The sequence below is a fragment of the Mastigoproctus giganteus genome, chromosome 11, assembly GCF_048544385.1.
Source record: "Mastigoproctus giganteus isolate SK-2022 chromosome 11, ASM4854438v1, whole genome shotgun sequence".
NCBI classification, from domain to species: domain Eukaryota; kingdom Metazoa; phylum Arthropoda; class Arachnida; order Uropygi; family Thelyphonidae; genus Mastigoproctus; species Mastigoproctus giganteus.
In genome coordinates this window covers 72644368-72661818 of record NC_143585.1, presented here as the reverse complement: position 1 = coordinate 72661818, position 17451 = coordinate 72644368, and the positions used below count along the sequence as shown (strand labels likewise).

General features: G+C 36.7%; 1 protein-coding gene across 5 annotated transcripts in view; it reads right to left on the bottom strand.

The window, feature by feature from the left end:
* The window catches only part of Kdm5 (Lysine demethylase 5), a 589167-nt gene that overhangs the window by 113180 nt on the left and 458536 nt on the right, over positions 1-17451 (bottom strand). For all 5 annotated transcript variants that reach the window (XM_090384917.1, XM_090384920.1, XM_090384918.1 and 2 more), the window contains 2 exons: positions 15218-15459; positions 638-866 (listed from right to left, as the gene is read on the bottom strand). In XM_090384917.1, the coding sequence (XP_090241043.1) occupies positions 638-866; positions 15218-15459 (471 nt within the window). The remainder of the gene's footprint in view (positions 1-637; positions 867-15217; positions 15460-17451) is intronic.

Genomic DNA, 17451 nt, shown 5'->3' with positions numbered 1-17451 from the left:
TGCCATGAATTTGATTCCAGCTGTGCCTTAATTGTTTGGCAGTCTGCATTTACAATCAATGAATCCTTTTTAATCACCCACCCACCACTAAGTTTCAAACTCTGATTTTTGTCATTATCAAGTGTCTTTAGGACAACACAAAGTTTTTTCACCCTACCCACATTCAATAGAGAACATTTGATTTTGACCTTTACCCCTATGACTTGAATTGGAAGGTTTCTCTGGAGTTGACCAGTATGTTTTCGAATGGGAGCTTTTCTGCAATGCAGATAGCTACTATCCTGACGTAACTACTGGGAGTTTAAGTACAAATGAATATTGCACTTGGCTAATAACTGAGATTTAAAATTTCAGTTATTAAAATAAAATTGCAATAATTGAAATAAATTTCAACTGGAATTTAAAGATGACGTTAATTTTAACTGCAAAATTAAGTTAATTCATTTCAGCAATTGTTATATTTCAGTGTAAAATAGCCAATGCCAACTAGTTGGCATTCATAAAAAATGTATGTGCTCATAAAGCTATTTTATGGAAAAATTTTGCATTTATAAATTTATTAATAATATTCAGAATGTAAAAATTAGTGTAAACTCAATAAAGACAATGAACAGAATAAACAAAATGAAAGCATTACCTAATTCTGCAGAAATTTTATTTGTGTGCAAACCACTAAAGGCACTCTGTGCAACACTCTGTAAGTGAGGCTGCAATTCTGGGTTGCTGGCAGCTTTCATGAGTTCTGTACTAATGATTTTCTCCGTTTTTTCCCTAGCAGCTTGTTCAACCATCCGTTGGGATATAACAGACAATTTTGCCAATGCTGCAGCCAATTCATCTGTAGCTAATGCTTGCCTGGCACGATCCTAATTTGTGTGAGACATTTAATTAATACTTTTATAAGAAAATTAAAGAGCTATTACAGATTAAGCAATAAACTATTCCAACACCTTATGCACAAAGGTAAATATTTATCGTGGAGTATAAAGTGTTGGAAGGTTTTGATGGATATCATTCACAAAGAAAATGTCTCATTTAAAGACACAATTAAAACTATTTTTGAATTTAAAATTATCTATATCAGATAAAAATAAATTTTATCAATTCCTGAAAATAATAATTTTGCCTTCAAAATAGACAGAATGAACAAAATTAACCTTAAAATTTCACCGTTAATTAAAATAAAATAAAGTAAATAGAGAAAAATGTTTCCTTTCATTACTAAGAGAAACTTTAAAGCTTTATTTGTATAATAAATAAAGTCAAAGGTGGCAAAGCACCCTTTGAGACATAACAATGGTTAGTAAAAATGGTGTTACTATGAGAAGTGCAATAAAACGAGTGCACAAGAAAGATGATGGTGGACCACCAACAACAGGAAGCACACTGAGCAAGCATGAGATTTGTCTGTGCTTAATAATTATGGCTTTAGTGTAGCATACAGATGGTTAACAAAATGATAGGTTTAATGATACATGTAGCCAGTGCTGTACCCAGGTTTTCCCTTGAGTGGGAGCAAAGGTGACAAAATCAGTGCCATACAAAGAGGTCAAGGAATTATTTCAGAGCCTTTCACATCAACAGTGCTTTTTTAAGACCTCATGTGTTTTCAAGAGCACATCTATTTAAGTTGTAATATACACTGAGTGAACAGTGAATTATGACCACCCCTATGAAAACTGAATGGAATCCAGTGACCACATGAGATATGAGAGCACAGAGTTAGTCGCCCTACATAGCATAGCATAGATAAGGTGTCAGTGGTTCAGTAGGTAGTAAACTTCTGAGTGTAATGGGTAAAAGGAAGGATTTATCGGACTTTTGATAAAGGACAGATTGTGGGTGCTCAACGAGCTGGTGCCTCAATTTCCCAAATGGCTGAACTAGTGGGGTGTTCGAGAGCTGCCGTAGTTAAAGTCTACCAGGACTGGCATCAAAATGGTCAAACAACGACCCGACAGCAAAACTGCAAAGGTCAGTGAAAGGTTGATGTTAGAGGTGAGTGCCGGGTCCGACGACTTGTACAGGCACAACACTGTCGAAGAGCTGACTACCCAATACAACATGGGCCAACCCAGAACAATATCTGGCATGACCATGCATCGCACACTAGCACGTATGGGCTATACCAGCAGACGACCCCTATGGCATCCTCTCCTAACTGAGGTTCATCGGCGTAAAAGACTCGCCTGGTGCAAAGAGCATAAAAGCTGGACGTTAGAAGACTAGAAGAAGGTGTGCTGGTCGGATCAGATGTTATTTACCCCACACTGTGGATGGTCGTGTACAGATTTGGCGTCAACAACATGAGGCGCTTCATCCATCATACATGGTATCAAAAGTGCAGGTCGGTGGAGGCAGTTGTATGGTGTGGGGCATGTTTCACTGGCAGGAACTTGGGCCCCTGGTGCATGTAGAACAACGTATCAGTGGTCTCCGCTATCGTCAACTGCTTGCTGACTGTGTACACCCCGCTATGTTATGCTTTTTCACGAATGACGATGGTGTCTTTCGTGATGACAATGCACCGAGCCATCGGGCACTTGTACAGGAATGGTTTGAGGAACACAGTTCTGACTTCCAGCATATCGATTGGCCTCTGAACTACCCCGATATCAATTCTATAGAGCACTTGTGGGACACCATGGAAAGGCATATCAGGTGCCTGGATACACCAATCACCTCCATACCTGCATTTCTGACTGCATTACACACAGCTTGGTTGGCCATACCTCCTGAACGCTTCCGACACCAATGCCAAGCTGTTGTACTGAGGGCAAAAGAAAGAACTACGAAGTATTAGATAGGTGGTCATAATTCAGTGATCACTCAGTGTATATATAATGATGCTTTATTCAACACAAAAAATATGATTTAGTTAAGGCCAACAAAACACATACATATACAGTGGACCTCCTCTATTACGAACTTCTATTTAACGAATTTCTCTATATTATGAACTTTTTCCCAAAATATTGCACCTTGAAACGAAATTACATGTAAAATTAATCCCATGTAGCGATGTGTTAGTCACTCTATAATGAATTTTTAAAATAAATTAGTAAAAGCATTTTTGAAGATTTTCAAGCATTTACTGCTAAACAGCTGCTCAAATATACGGCCTCCTTCCCTCCGAAATTACGCATTAGCATCTGGAATTAATTATCCTTTTAGTGAATACTTGTGGCCACTGACACCTGTAGGAGGGTCTTTGTTCCATTTTTGTTACAGTTATCAAATGGGTTTTCTTAAAAGTGGTCATAAACTTTAAAATAAATAGGATAAGTTTGTAAATTGATGTTGGCTCAGGGGAAAACGAAATTCACTGCGGTAAGCCTTTAGCGTGCTGCGGCGGCAATACATAGAATTGCTACCAATAATTGGTTTTTAGTAACGCCTACTGAGTGACATTCGCTTCTCATCTCAACCGTACCATGTGACCTTCCTGTCAATCATTATATGATATGTCCGTTCTCATCTAACTGGACTCCCAGTAGATGGTTTTCATGAATTTTTTTTTTTTAATTTCGTTCTTTTAGAACAATTTGTCATCAATCAGATAGGCTATATGCTCTTGTATTTATTTATTTTTCTGAAAATTAACATACATCAACCGTGAATTTTCTATCATGTATATATGAATGAAAGTCGTATATTTCTTCAAAGTGATTGATAGGAAAAGTCACGTGATACTGTTGAACTGGCAAGCGAACGTCATTGAGTAGGCGGTACTAACAGTGAAAAGAATATTATTATTATTATTATTATTATTAATATCCATATGATGCAAGGAAGCTTAAGGCTTATGCTGCACCAGGAAAAAAAAAAAAAAAGTTCCCGAGTAACCCAGAGAGAGAGAGAGAGAGAGAGAGAGAGAGAAGATTGATGATATCCAGCTCAGGACCCTGGGTGTGCCAAGCCCATACTCACCAGATGTGAGTCCCCGGGGGTGAAATATATAAATTTTATTTTTGCTTTACCTAGGCTCGAACCCATGTCGTTGCTACTGGTGGTCTGGTGCTTATCCCCACGGCTACCTTTTCAGTATTCACTATATGGCCAGCGCAGCAAAGTTTGTGGTGTATGTATCAGCAAGAGCTGCAGTCCAGTAATTTTTTACATTTTTATGGAAACAATGTCGAAGAGAAAGTGTCTAAGTATTAATGATAAAGTAAAGATTCTTCATGATACTGACCAGGGTTTTAAGAAAAAAGATATTGCGGAGAAATATGCCATACCTGCAAGGAGCTTATCTACAATTTTAAAAAATCGAGAATCAATTTTAAATGCAATTGAAGGAGGAGCAGACAAGAAGCAAATTAAGTTGTGTATATACGAAGATGTTGATAAAGCTGTTTTAAAATGAGTGCAAATGATATGTGAAAAGAATATACCAGTATCAGGTCCAATTATTAAGCAACAAGCTCTGAAATTTGCACAGTCCCTGGGAAATTAGTTTAATGCTGTCGTGGAATGCTTGTGATGGTATAGAACTTTGTAAACAGCCAAAGAGATTAATAGAACAGGATATTACCTAGAAGATTCTGTATTATGTGTTTCTGCATATTTCTTTCTACAACAAGTGACAACACATTGTACATGCCATCACTACATAAAAAAAATTGGATTTTGATCTAATTTTGTTGAGAAGTATGCCCATTAAAAATATCAGATCTAGATATTATGCAATCCAGTATGCCTATGTGCCGCTGGTTAACGTAACAGATTTTAAATATTTGTTGAGAATGCCACAAATTTGTAATAAAAATGAATATTATGGGTCAGATATTCATTTTTATTACAAATCAGATTACAATTAACCTCGTCTAGAGGATATAGATGTTCATCTATATCCTCTAGACAAAGTGCTAGACATTTACATCTAGAGGGAAGTAAATGTCATTATTTCAGTTTGAAGTGTGGTAAGTAAGCTGGATTATAATTTTCTGGTGGGTATGCTTGTATGCAACGTAGCAGGCCTGCAAGCATTACTTGTTGCAGTTTGAAGCAATTCTTGTATGAGGTAAAATAGTAAAATAATTTTGTAGATCATTATAATTAGTTTAAAGGTTACAGCAAGGAAAAGAAATACCGTATTTCCCCATGTATAAGACGCACCTTTTTTTTGAAAAATTTGGGGTCTAAAAACTGGGTGCGTCTTTGCTGTCTTTGCGCTCATTGTTTTGCACTTGTTACTGGCATATTAGGTTACGTTTTGCCCAGAAATGGCCCAAAAAAGATTTTCTTACAGTGCTGAATTCAAGTTAAAAGTGATCCGGTTTGCAAAAGTGAATGGAAATCATGCTGCTGAACGTAAATTTGGTCCTCCTCCAACTGAGAAAACAATCCGAGACTGGCTACGGGAAGAAGAAACCCTACTGAAAATACCACGGCAGAAGAAGGCCATGACAGGCAAGTCAGCAAAATGGCCTGATTTAGAGAGGGAATTGAAGATATGAATTGAAGAGCAAAGGGCAATTGGAATTCCTGTGTCCACAAAGATGGTTCAGCATGAGGCAAGAAGAATTGCTGATGAAAAAGAAGTTACTGATTTCAAAGGAGGACACAATTGTGCTTCAGGTTCATGAAACGGAATGGATTAAGCATGCATACATGCACCAGACTTTCCCAAAAGATGCCTGAAAGCTATGAGGACGAAGTCCCCCTTCAATTTGATGTCACAAGTAACAGAACTGTTGATAAGAAGGGGGCTGAAAACTGTAACTGTGAAGACAAGTGGACATGAAAAGAGCCATCATACAGTTGTTCTAGCTTGTTGTGCCGAAGGAACCAAGCTGCCTCCTATGCTGATTTTCAAACGCAAAACAATGCCAAAAGAAGACATTCCTCGAGGAGTGATTGTCCATGTTCATGACAAGGGTTGGATGGATCAGGATGGGATGAAGATCTGGTTTGAGAAAGTTTGGAGCAGGAGACCAATTTTCAGGTGGGCTCTTACACAAACCTGCCCTATTGGTGCTTGATCAGTTCACGGCACACAACAAAAAACGCAAACAAGATTGCTGCAGAGCAAAAAACAAAACTTGCCGTCATAGCTGGAGGCTTGACATCCCGGCTCCAACCACTTGATGTCAGCATTAACAAACCCTTCAAAGCTGCCATGAGAGACGAATGGAACCAATGGATGAAGTCTTCTGGGGACAATTTGACACCAGCAGGAAGAGTGAAGAAACCAACTATAGGAGACGTTTGTACCTGGGTGAAAAGATCCTGGGATAATATCAAGCTTGAGATCATTGTCAAGTAATTTAAGAAGTTTGGCATTTCAAATGCCATAGATGGAACTGAGGACGAGGCAATATATGATTTGGTTTGGGTTTGGGTTTTATTGGCGCATTAGCGACTAAGGCTATAATGCGCCAAGACCAGGTCATTTATAAAAAAATTTTTTTTTTTTTAAATTTTCAGTGACCTAATTAGTTAGGTCACTATGTCAAAAAGGTATAACAAATATATAAAAGCACAAAGTAAAAATTTTATATAAGAGTAAAAATATTTATTGTTTTTAAAAAGCAAAAAACAGCAGACACATTGTCATTGTCAGATAAAATCTGACTGAGTGTATACGGCTCAGTCAGATGAATAAAAGCGGTAAAACGGATATTGCTAAAATCTGGACATTCAACTAAAATGTGTCTAATTGTTAAAATTGTGCCACAGGACTCACACATAGGAGGGTCATCAGCCCTCAGCAAAAATGAATGAGTCAAATGACTATGTCCTATGCGGGTCCGGGCAAGAACAACTTCCTCCTTACGATTGCTGCGCAGACTAGACTGCCACGGTTCAATTACAGGCTTTATGTGATGTAATTTATTCGCAGTCTGTCTATTCCATGAATCCTGCCATTGGGAATGTAACTTTTGATGTACTATTTGCCTGTAGTCTGTATAGGGGACTAACAGGCAGCGGTTATTATTGGGAATTGCTGATTTGGCTGCGGCGTCAGCCAAATCATTTCCCCTAATCCCAATGTGGCTCAGAATCCAGCAGAAGCGGATGTCATATTCGCATTCGTGGAGGACGTGAATCTTCTGCTGAATGCTAGACAGAACTGGATGAGGATTATATCTCAAGGATATTAAAGCCTGTAACACGCTGAGAGAGGCAATATATGAAGACAGTGATTCGTCATCAGACACAGATGGGGACAAGCTAATGGATGAGAGTTTTGATAGTGATGAGGAGTTATATGAATTTTATGATGAATAAAACTTGAGTTCAATAACTTTATGTAATACTTATTTTTTTCAAATTTCGGGCCACAAAATTAAGGTGCGTCTTATACATGGGGAAATACAGTAAGTCAACATTTACATATAACACTTCAGATTCTCTCTGGGCTCTGTTTTCAAGACATATGACTAGAGAGAAAGATGAAATTTGATTGAAATTCTAGTATTAAGAATTATAGGTTAACACAAGGAAAAACAAACACTGGTTGAAAAGGATTATAAAGAAAAACCACTGGCACAAAAATCATGAACTATGTACAAAATTGGAACTTACCAAACACACAGTCTGGGCAAATAAAGTTGTAACTAAGATGCCTGATTCTAAGCAAGTGAAGGAGACACAGAAGGAACAAGAAAAAGAGAGGAATGGGACAAGAAAATAAGATACTAGTTAATAAACAAAAGAGTAGTCTGGCAACAAGGATATGGAATTAGGATCAATGAATTCCAGAAACATAAGAACCAATTAAATTTTTTATAAAAACTGTGTTTTGGCAAGTACTTTTAGTACCCCTTAAATTCCATCCTTCTTTCATGTTCTTTCCCCACTTTTTTCTTCTGCCACCCCCTATATATATTTCATTTTTCATATTTTCAGAATATTCTATCATCTGATCAATGTTGACTGGTTCTGTTTCTGGAGTTATCTGATTCCAAATCTATACTATTCTGTTATTTTATTGCAGGGGTGGCCAACAAGTCGATCGTGGCTTTAATTTCGGTCGATCACAATGGATTTTAAATATATATAAAAAATAGATTAGTCAAAATCTAAAGGTTATTATTATTATTATGCACCCCACTGTATATGCTTATTAAAATCCATTGAACCACATGACTACTCTTGTCACTGTGCAGCTGCAAGGCCTGTCTAGTGAAAATTCACACAGGAGAGCATGTGTATGTGTCGAATTCTTATTTAGCTTACTTAATAGTAATAACTGGACAGTACTTACACATTAATTTAAAACGAATACTATGAAAAAGAGCAAAACGAATCATTTTCATCAAGAATGGGAACTAGAATACTTTTTTTGTAAATGATAAAAGAAAAATATTGTTTGCTTTACAATGCTTCCGTGGCTATACCCAAAAAAGGGAATTTAGAAAGGCACTTCAACACTCCATGGTAAATACCAATCGGATTTTCTGCATAACAGCGACCTTAGAAAAAATAAATTAAAAGAACTTAAATCCAGATTATTTGCACAACAAATTTCTTCGTGACACCTAATTTGCAATCTAAAGCAGTAACTGTAGCATAATTTAAAGTGAGTCATTTTCTTGCAAAAAAATGCAAACCCATTTTCTGATGGTCAATTCATCAAAGATGCATTTTTAGAAATAAGAGATTCACTTTTTGAAAATTTTAAGAACAAAAGTGAAATTAAAAGTGATCATCAAGATCTGCAGTTATCTTGAAATATTGTGATGCAATGCATCGAAAAAATGAGTAAAAATGTGAGCGAAAAATTGCGTGCTCATATTGCTAATCATGTATCTTTTCTGTACAACTACAGACGTCAGTGGTACTGTTCAATTGCTCGTATTTGTTCTTATAGTTTTTGATGATTCTGCCACTAGAGAAGAACTGCTCGGTATGGTTTTGTTAAAAGAAAGAACTAGAGGCCTTGATATATTTAACGCATTCAAAAATTTTATTGAAAAAATTAAATTACCACTATTTAAGCTCGTATCAGTAACAACAGATGGAGTTAAAGCAATGATGGGGCATCTTAACAGATTCATCACATTGTGCCAAAAGGATGATGAATTCCAAGATTTTTTGTTTCCACTGTATCATCCACCAACAAGTGTTAGTCAGCAAAAGATGAAATACTAAAAGTGTTATGGACACAGCTCTCAAAATTGTGAATTCCAACCAGAAGATAATCTCTTCAAAGGAGACTTTTCAAAATGCAACTCGATGAAAATGAACCAGATCTGATATTACGCACAGATGTGAGGTGGCTGAGTCGGAGTAAGTTTCTACAGAGATTTTGAAATTTGCTGAATGAAATTGAAAAATCTGTTGATCAAAAGAGAGACGATTATCAGCAGCTACAAGGTATGGAGTGGTTGTGTGATCTGGCTTTTTTGGCAGATTTTACCAGTAAATTAGGTGATCTGAATTTAGAATTAAAAAAGGGAAAAGATAAAAATGTGGGTGACGTGATTAGAAGCATTTCATACATATAAATATCAATTTCTGGCAATGGCTAAGGATCTAAAAGAAAAAAAATTCAATCATTTTGCAAATATGCAAGATCATTTGCAAAAATATCCTGTTTTTGAATTTAATAGTGAGAAATATGTTTCTGAAATTGAGAAAGTTTTGGATGATTTTGAAACCAGATTCAGTGATTTTAAAACAATTTAAGACATTGTTCAATATATTTCTTATTCATTTAATGTTGACTTAGATTGAAACAAATTGCAGAAAAAAAAAAAAAAAAAAATCGCTGAGATTTTTCATATGGAAAAAATATTACTTGAAAATGAAATTATTACATTGCGAAATGATATCTTTCTAAAGATCATCAGAAAAAGAATTGGGTTTCACATATGTGAATCAGCCTTTTCATATTTGAAACAAACAAAGAATCGCTCCACTCTTATGACTTGCATACAGAAGATTCTTTACAGTTGGCCTTATCACAGTATATTCCAGATTTTGAAAGCTTGGCAGATGATGTTTGTTTGTTATTTGGTTTTTAGGAGCATTAGCAACTAAGGCCATATTGCTCCAGGTTATGCGGTGGTCGTTCCCTGACCTTTCCGCATCGTCCGTATTTGAAGGTGACGGGCTGGAACCCCGGTCTAATCAAGAAGCGTGTGCTACGCACTGCTGCTCCTTCCCACCTGGCTACAGAGGCGCGCTTGGCAGATGACATGAAGACACAAACTTCACATAAATTAAAAATTTAAATATGTATGAATTTAAAATAAGAATTCTGAATTGTATTTAATTTTAAAATTTATAAACAACATTTTTCAATTATATGTTGATTAACTTTATTAACCACTTGCAATCAAATTCTTGAGATGATAGATCGTGGCACATTTTGGAGAAAAAAAGTAGATTGCATCACAAATTAAGTTGACCACCCTTGTTTTATTGCTTAACCCTTTTGTGAGTATATAAATTTTTCAAATTCTGATTTTATTTTTGACAATAACTTTAATTTTGGAAAATAAGTCAAAATAAGAACAAATTAATATTTAAAAAGTTATGTACAAAGTGTTATTTTTAACAATACATCAAAATTCCAATAACAATTTAACAATACATCACAAGTATACTCACTGTATAGAGCACAATGATATTGAAACTCACTACAAAAACCTACCACACATCCAGGAACTCACTCATGAAAAGGTTAACAAATATCATCCTACTTTTGATCCATCCATCCATTCAGTGTGGGAGGATGGTGATTATAACCAATGTGCTACCTGAGAAGACAGAAGATATTTGCTGATATCACAGTTGAATTTCTGTTGCTTAAAATTTTTGGGAAATGCATGTGAAAGACAGTTGTTCCAAAGGGAAAAATAAGGGGAAAATAATGAAGAGGAAAAGTTAGTTCTGTGAGTTTGGAGATGCAGAGTTAATAGACAGCTGTTGACTGAGTGAGATGTGTTCAGACTGTTTTGGAAGAGAGTGGTGGAATTATAGACGTCATTTCAGAAGAGCAGTGCGTACAGAAATATCTACAGAAAAGGCATGCAGAAAAAAATAAAATAAAATAAAAATAAAAAATAAACTGCAAGTCTATATCAGAGAGTGCAGGGAGAGTTTAAGAAACAGATCATTAATTAACTTGACAGTGATCTTTTGGATAGTCTGGGAGAGGTTTTGGGAGGAAAAACTCAGATCAGGAAGGGCAGATTTGTAGAGTATCAGTAGCTGTGTAGTGGGGGGGGAGGGGGTTAGGAGCATTATCAACTAAGGCCATATTGCTCCGGGAATATGCGGTGGTCATTCCCTGACCTTTCCGCATTCTCCGTATTTGGTAGCGGGCTCGAAGGGAGGGGGGAAGTAATATGAGAACAAAAAGGAAACCCAGTACCCAGTTTTTTTTTTGTTTTTTTTTAAGCACGGGAAACAATATCTGTGATATGATCTTGCCAAGAGAGATTAGAAGACAGCATGATTCCCAATAGAGATATGTGATCTTGGAAATGTGTGTATCATTGAAGATAAGCATGGGAGCAGTAGACCAGCCCTAGAAACAAGACAGGACTGAGTTTTAAAAGGATTCAAGTTAAGTTCTTCTCCCCATTGAAAATTACCTGAAGATCAGCATTTAAGGAATTGGTGGTGGATATTTGAGAAGTTGAAGCTATTTGTGCAGGGAAGGTTTCTCGGAAGGTGGAATATAGCATACTATCACTGTCAAACTATGAATAGGATTTCATAGTGGAAGAAGGTCATTAGTACACAATGAGTAAAAGAGTGCAAAAAAGAACTGAACTGTGGGGGAATGCCAATATTGGTTGATTAGTTAGAAGACAGACAACCATATTTCATTACCTGAAGTTAACAGTCAGGAAAAAAAAAACTGGCAAACTTGTTGCATTAAGCAGAAGGCAAACCATAAGATTCTTGTTTATAATAGCTTTATACCAAGTATAATCAAAAGCCTTTGAAATGCCAAGAGAACTGCTTGAGTTTCACTAAAAAAGATGAAAGTAGGATGCCAATAAGTCAGCTTTATCAAGAAAGAGGAAGGAGGGAAAAAAAAGCAAAAGAATCAATCAAGTTGTAGTAGGTGGAAGCATGGATGGACAAAAGCTGCAGCTTTCATCGGGACAAAGAAGAAAGCTTCCTATGCTTAGTCTAATCAAAATCAAGCTTGGATTGATTAACAGCTTTTTAAAAGCTGTTACAGCCTTTAGTGCAAGTAGAAAATTAAGCTGGAAATTTGGATTCAATCCAATTGTGATATGCTGTTCTGAACTTGAAGAGCCTTAGTACATTTATTGGAAAATTGTTTAAAGGACAATACTTTAGTGTAGAATGAGGAATTCCACTGGACCCCCAAATAAACAATTAGGAAGAGATTTAAAAGAGAAATCAAGCCAAGGAAAAGATTAATGGCCATTCTACTTTACACAGTTATAATGACATACTATACAAGTATGAGAGAGAGAGAGAGAGAGAGAGAGAGAGAGAGAGAGAGAGAGAGAGAGAGAGAGAGAGAGAGAGAGAGAGAGACTGCAGAAGAAATCAAGCTTTGTGATTTAAGTTACCTAGAGGACCACTGACATTAACTGTCTACTTTTAATTGTTGTTGCTGAAGAAATGGTTATCTGTGTTAGGTGAGTGGTTAGGATTAGCTAGTATTCTAGTAGGTGAATGAACAAGTTGGTGTAATGTTATTAATAAGCAAAAGCCTCAGCATCTCTACCAGAGATGCTAAAGTCAGTGAGGATCCATGCGACTATATACTGAAGCCAGCCAGATTCATGAACACTAAAATCAACTGTGGAAATTGACTTCACTATTAGGAAAGTCAGAAGGAAGTTGAAGACAGGCGAGTTTCAAAAAAAGGAAGTCAAAAAGTTCTAAGTGATTTGTAGAGGTGCGAGAACAATAAAAGTAACAAATGAATTTGACAAATGGACTCAGGAGAATTTAAGCCAGAGGAGATGAAAAAGGAAGAATTTAATATTAAGAAGTCTATGACAAGGAATATCAGAGAAGACATACGCAAAACCATTAACCCTAAAATGAAAGGAACCATAGAGCAAATAATTATGACAAATGAGATGAGTGGTGGTTGAGGCAACCAACAAACAAAAGGTTCCAACATGAAAATAAATAGGACTTTGCAGAACATAGATGGAAATGGACATCACTGAGATTATAAATGTACTTGTGAAACAGATTAGAAAGTTTTTGCACATAAATTATTCCATTAGTTTTGACATGATGCATTGATGTGGATGACATAAATGTTGGGGGATGGGGTGCTACAGGCTGTATTAATTGATGAAATTTTAGGTATGATGTACAGAAATGGAAAATACATCCAAATCCATAACATGTCATCAACAGCACCCAACCCTTTCCTCTGCATATACGCTACTCTGTTTCCCTTCATACACAGCTGGCAGAGTAGAGGCAGCAAGATTATACACTAGCTACCTCTAGAGCAATGCCAATAGGTTTGGTCCAGTAGGTCTAACTATGATGCCTGTTCAGAACCTCGAAAGACATGGGCCATACTGTATGATGGAAAAGATGCTAGATTCTAAACTTGGTTTTTGCCACATCAAGCATCCAATAAGTGAAGTGGTGGTATTGCACTGGGTGATGAGAATCATCTACCACTAGTATTGCCTGGTGATGGGGTGTTGGCCATTCCTCTGTCAAGGTGTGCATGTCATAACTTGACAGAGCAATGTTGGTTTATAACTGAATACATACCTCCAACTGACCTTGTATATGGAGCTTTACCCAGAGTTACTAATAGTCCTGCCATTACGAGGATGTAGATGTCACAAAATGACTAGACTTTAAGAAATTTTGGTCCATTTGATTCACAAGAGGGACTGGAATATCAGCTCCTTCCGCATTTTAGACACCAAAGTAATATCATCCACTGTTATAGCTGAAACAATGTCCGCAACGAACCTCAAGGCTGTTAAAAACACAAAAATGCCAGGTACAAATTATGCAGGTATGGTGCATGGAGCATTCTAGCATCTATCATGATCCACACAGTTACTGGATAATGAATCCTGTTAAAGATCTGTGAGATCAGAGGTCATCTGGATCATGCATCAGAGGTAGACCTTAGCAACCAATGATTCTAATGGATTAAGAGGTCATCCTTGAACAAAACTTAACATCACCAAGGATAATGTGCAGACTTCAGCAAATCCATACCATGCAGGATTGCTACTATCATTACTGCTAAATGTGCATCTACATAATATTAGGTATGTATTATTTTGGTACGGCACACACTGTATGTGTGTGTGTATGCACTCACACGTTACAAGCATTGAAAAGCACGAAAAAGCCAACAGAGGATTATTTACTAATATAATGCTTGAATGCCATATTGCACAGATTAATGTTGCCATTGAATTTGATCAAAAAAGCTGAAATTTTGATTTACGGAATGATATGAAAGCACCTTTACAGGCGAAGTGCTTTCATTTTAAATGAGAGAATTATTTAGCTACAATACATGAGCCAAGAAACTGATTTACTATACTGAACAAAATATAGTGTGCATAAATGGCTGAACATTAACTATTTTTCCATATAATAATTCATTTAGGCAAATGTCAAAACACAACCAAATTTTCTATATCATAAAGGTAAAAAGTTGTTTGCTACTGCCTAATCTTTTTCACAGCCTGTTTTTTTCAGTGCTCATTGGAATGAAACCACTGACCTTGATGATGTTTAACCTTCAGGTTCATGAAGGTACAAGGAGATACTGGGTCTGGTGTACCATATGGAGCTGTGCACTGTGACAGAGGAGTATGATACCAAATGAAAGCAGATTTAGTTGCTTGTGACAAATTTCTGCCTTCAACTTCAAAGTCAGAGATTTAAATCCATTGAAGGTTTTCAAGAGGTAGTCAAAAGATCTTAGTCAGCAGGATGCAACTGCATATATTTAACACCATAGTAATATAGAAAATCTGATTTTACATTATGACAAAAGCTAAAATAAATTTGGAGGCTAAGTGTAAAAGCTGAATTATATATCTAGCCATGCAGAGTTTTTTTCTCAAACATACAATAGGTTGAAGGTTGCTTTAGAAAAGTCCAGCTAACATCAAAAGATATATATTAAGAGCACTGATCTTTTTTGATTCATTTCTGATAGTTAAGGTCTGCTCTACAAGATGAGCAAACTTTAGCTTCTGATATCACTGCTTTTATCATATGATCTGTTGATTTAGATGAAGTTGATCAATGAATATTTACTTACTTGCCAAGACATTGCTCTTTCCGTTAGACACTGGAGAGCCTCACCATCACGAAGCCTAACTGGAAGCTTCTGCAAAGAAACTAAAAGAGAGAGTATTGTTTCTACACGAGGACGACGAGATCGTAAACACACTGGGCATAAAAATTTCAATTCTTTAGCTAGGTGAGCAACTTGTGATGGTGACATACCAGCTTGCTGCTGCTTTTTTAAATTAGCTGCTTTAGGAAGAGGAATGCAATTCACTGGAAAAAATATATATATATGTATTAATAAAATTCGGACACAGTAAAATGAACAATAGCATATTTATGGAAAGATAAGTTCAAGCCTGCAAATTTATTATGAGAAACTTGGCGAATTCAATATTTCAATAAATAATCTCAACTGTGTAAACAGAATACAAAAGATTAAGATGGCATTGTTATATTATTAAAATAATATAATTATAAGGCAAACTTCCTCACATAGTGGGCTAGTAAATCAGAATGTCTTATAATGGAGGATTTTAACTTCCTAGATATTGACTGGAACTTGTGGGTTGGTCACTCACAACACTAGTCAGACTTTTGTGGATTTACTGGATGATTGTTTTCTGCAGCAGTATGTTCAAGAGGCAACCAGAGAGAGTAATACTCTTGATCTGGTTATCAGCAGTGATCGTTCATGTATTAGGAATTTGCAGATAAAGGAACCACTAGGTTTTTTTTTTTTTTTTTTTTGATTTGGTAGTTGTTGGCGCATCGGCTTCTGTGGCCATATTGCACCTCCCAAGGTTTTTGCAGTACTTTGATCCAAGCCCGAGGCGGGAATCGAACCCGTGACCTTTTGGGTTGCCGGGAACCACTAGGTGGCAGTGATCACAGTGTACTGATGTGGGATTTACTTAAAGATTTAATTACCATCAGGGGTAAAGGAAAGGATTTTTGCTTCTGTAAAGGTGAGTACAGTGGTCTAAGAAAGTTTTTAAATTCTGTACAGTGGGATCAACTGACGATGTTACCAACAGTAAATTCTAAGTGGGAAGCATTCAAGGAATTAATCGTGGATGCTACTAAAAGTTTCATACCTGTTAAGAAATATTGTTCAAGGTTTAGGCCTAAATGGTTATCTAATGAACTAATGAGACTCGTAACAGAGAAGAAAAATGCATGGGATGCATATAAATTATCAAGCGACTCAGAACATCCTTAGACTCAGGGGAGGTTCCCACAGACTGGAGATGTGCAAATGTATCCCCAATTCACAAAGGGAGATCGAAGGGTGACACGAGTAATTACAGACCAGTTAATTTAACTTCTGTTCCGGGTAAAATAATGGAGTCACTGGGGATGAAGGGATCCTCTTATCAAGAGAGGCTTAAGATCTGATTGAGGTGTATAAGGCCTTGAATGGGTTGAGCACGCTGAATTCTAATGGGATCCTTCCACTTGTTCAGATTGCGAACCTAAGGAGGCATAAATTCAAATTAAGGAAGGACAGGTGTAGAATAGATGTGCGGAAATTTGCCTTTCGCCAGCGGGTGGTTAATTGCTGGAACAAACTTCCATCTGTCGTGGAAGTTGATAGGTTGAATAAATTTAAGGAGGAACTGGACAGGCATTTGGAAGGAATGGTGCGATTTTTTTTTTTTAGCTGATGCTGCATAAGCTCATACACTTGCTTTCTTGCATCACATGCCACTACTACTACTACTATATTTATTCTGCAATCATCCTTCCTTAATTTATGTATGTAGTCTGAATAAGAGAAAGAATCCCATCAGCACGGAGCTTGTTCATCAATTAAATCCTTACACACATCAGTCAGATCGCCTTGCAGGAGCCTCTGGATGGTGCAATTTGCAGAACTGAAGCCTTTCATGGTAAGAGGACATTACCATAAAAGAGCAGTGTACATTGATAACCACTCTCTTCTTCCACACAACCACCCCTTTATCCATAGCAGCAACTTGCCCTTAATGCCACACTGCTGTAATCTGTACAGCAATTTTTTTATGTGCAATAGTATTGAAAGATTTCCCAAAATCCAACTATATGATGTCAAAATTACATTTTGCATCCAGTTCCTTCGTAACTGCATCATGGCATCCAATCAAGTTGTCACACAAGATTTCCCCTTAACAAACCCATGCTGAGACTGAAGTACAATTGCACTCTTGTATAGATAGTGCTGCATTACTCCTTTGACCAGTGAGTCCATTACTTTGCCTGGAACAGAAGTTAAGCTAACACTAT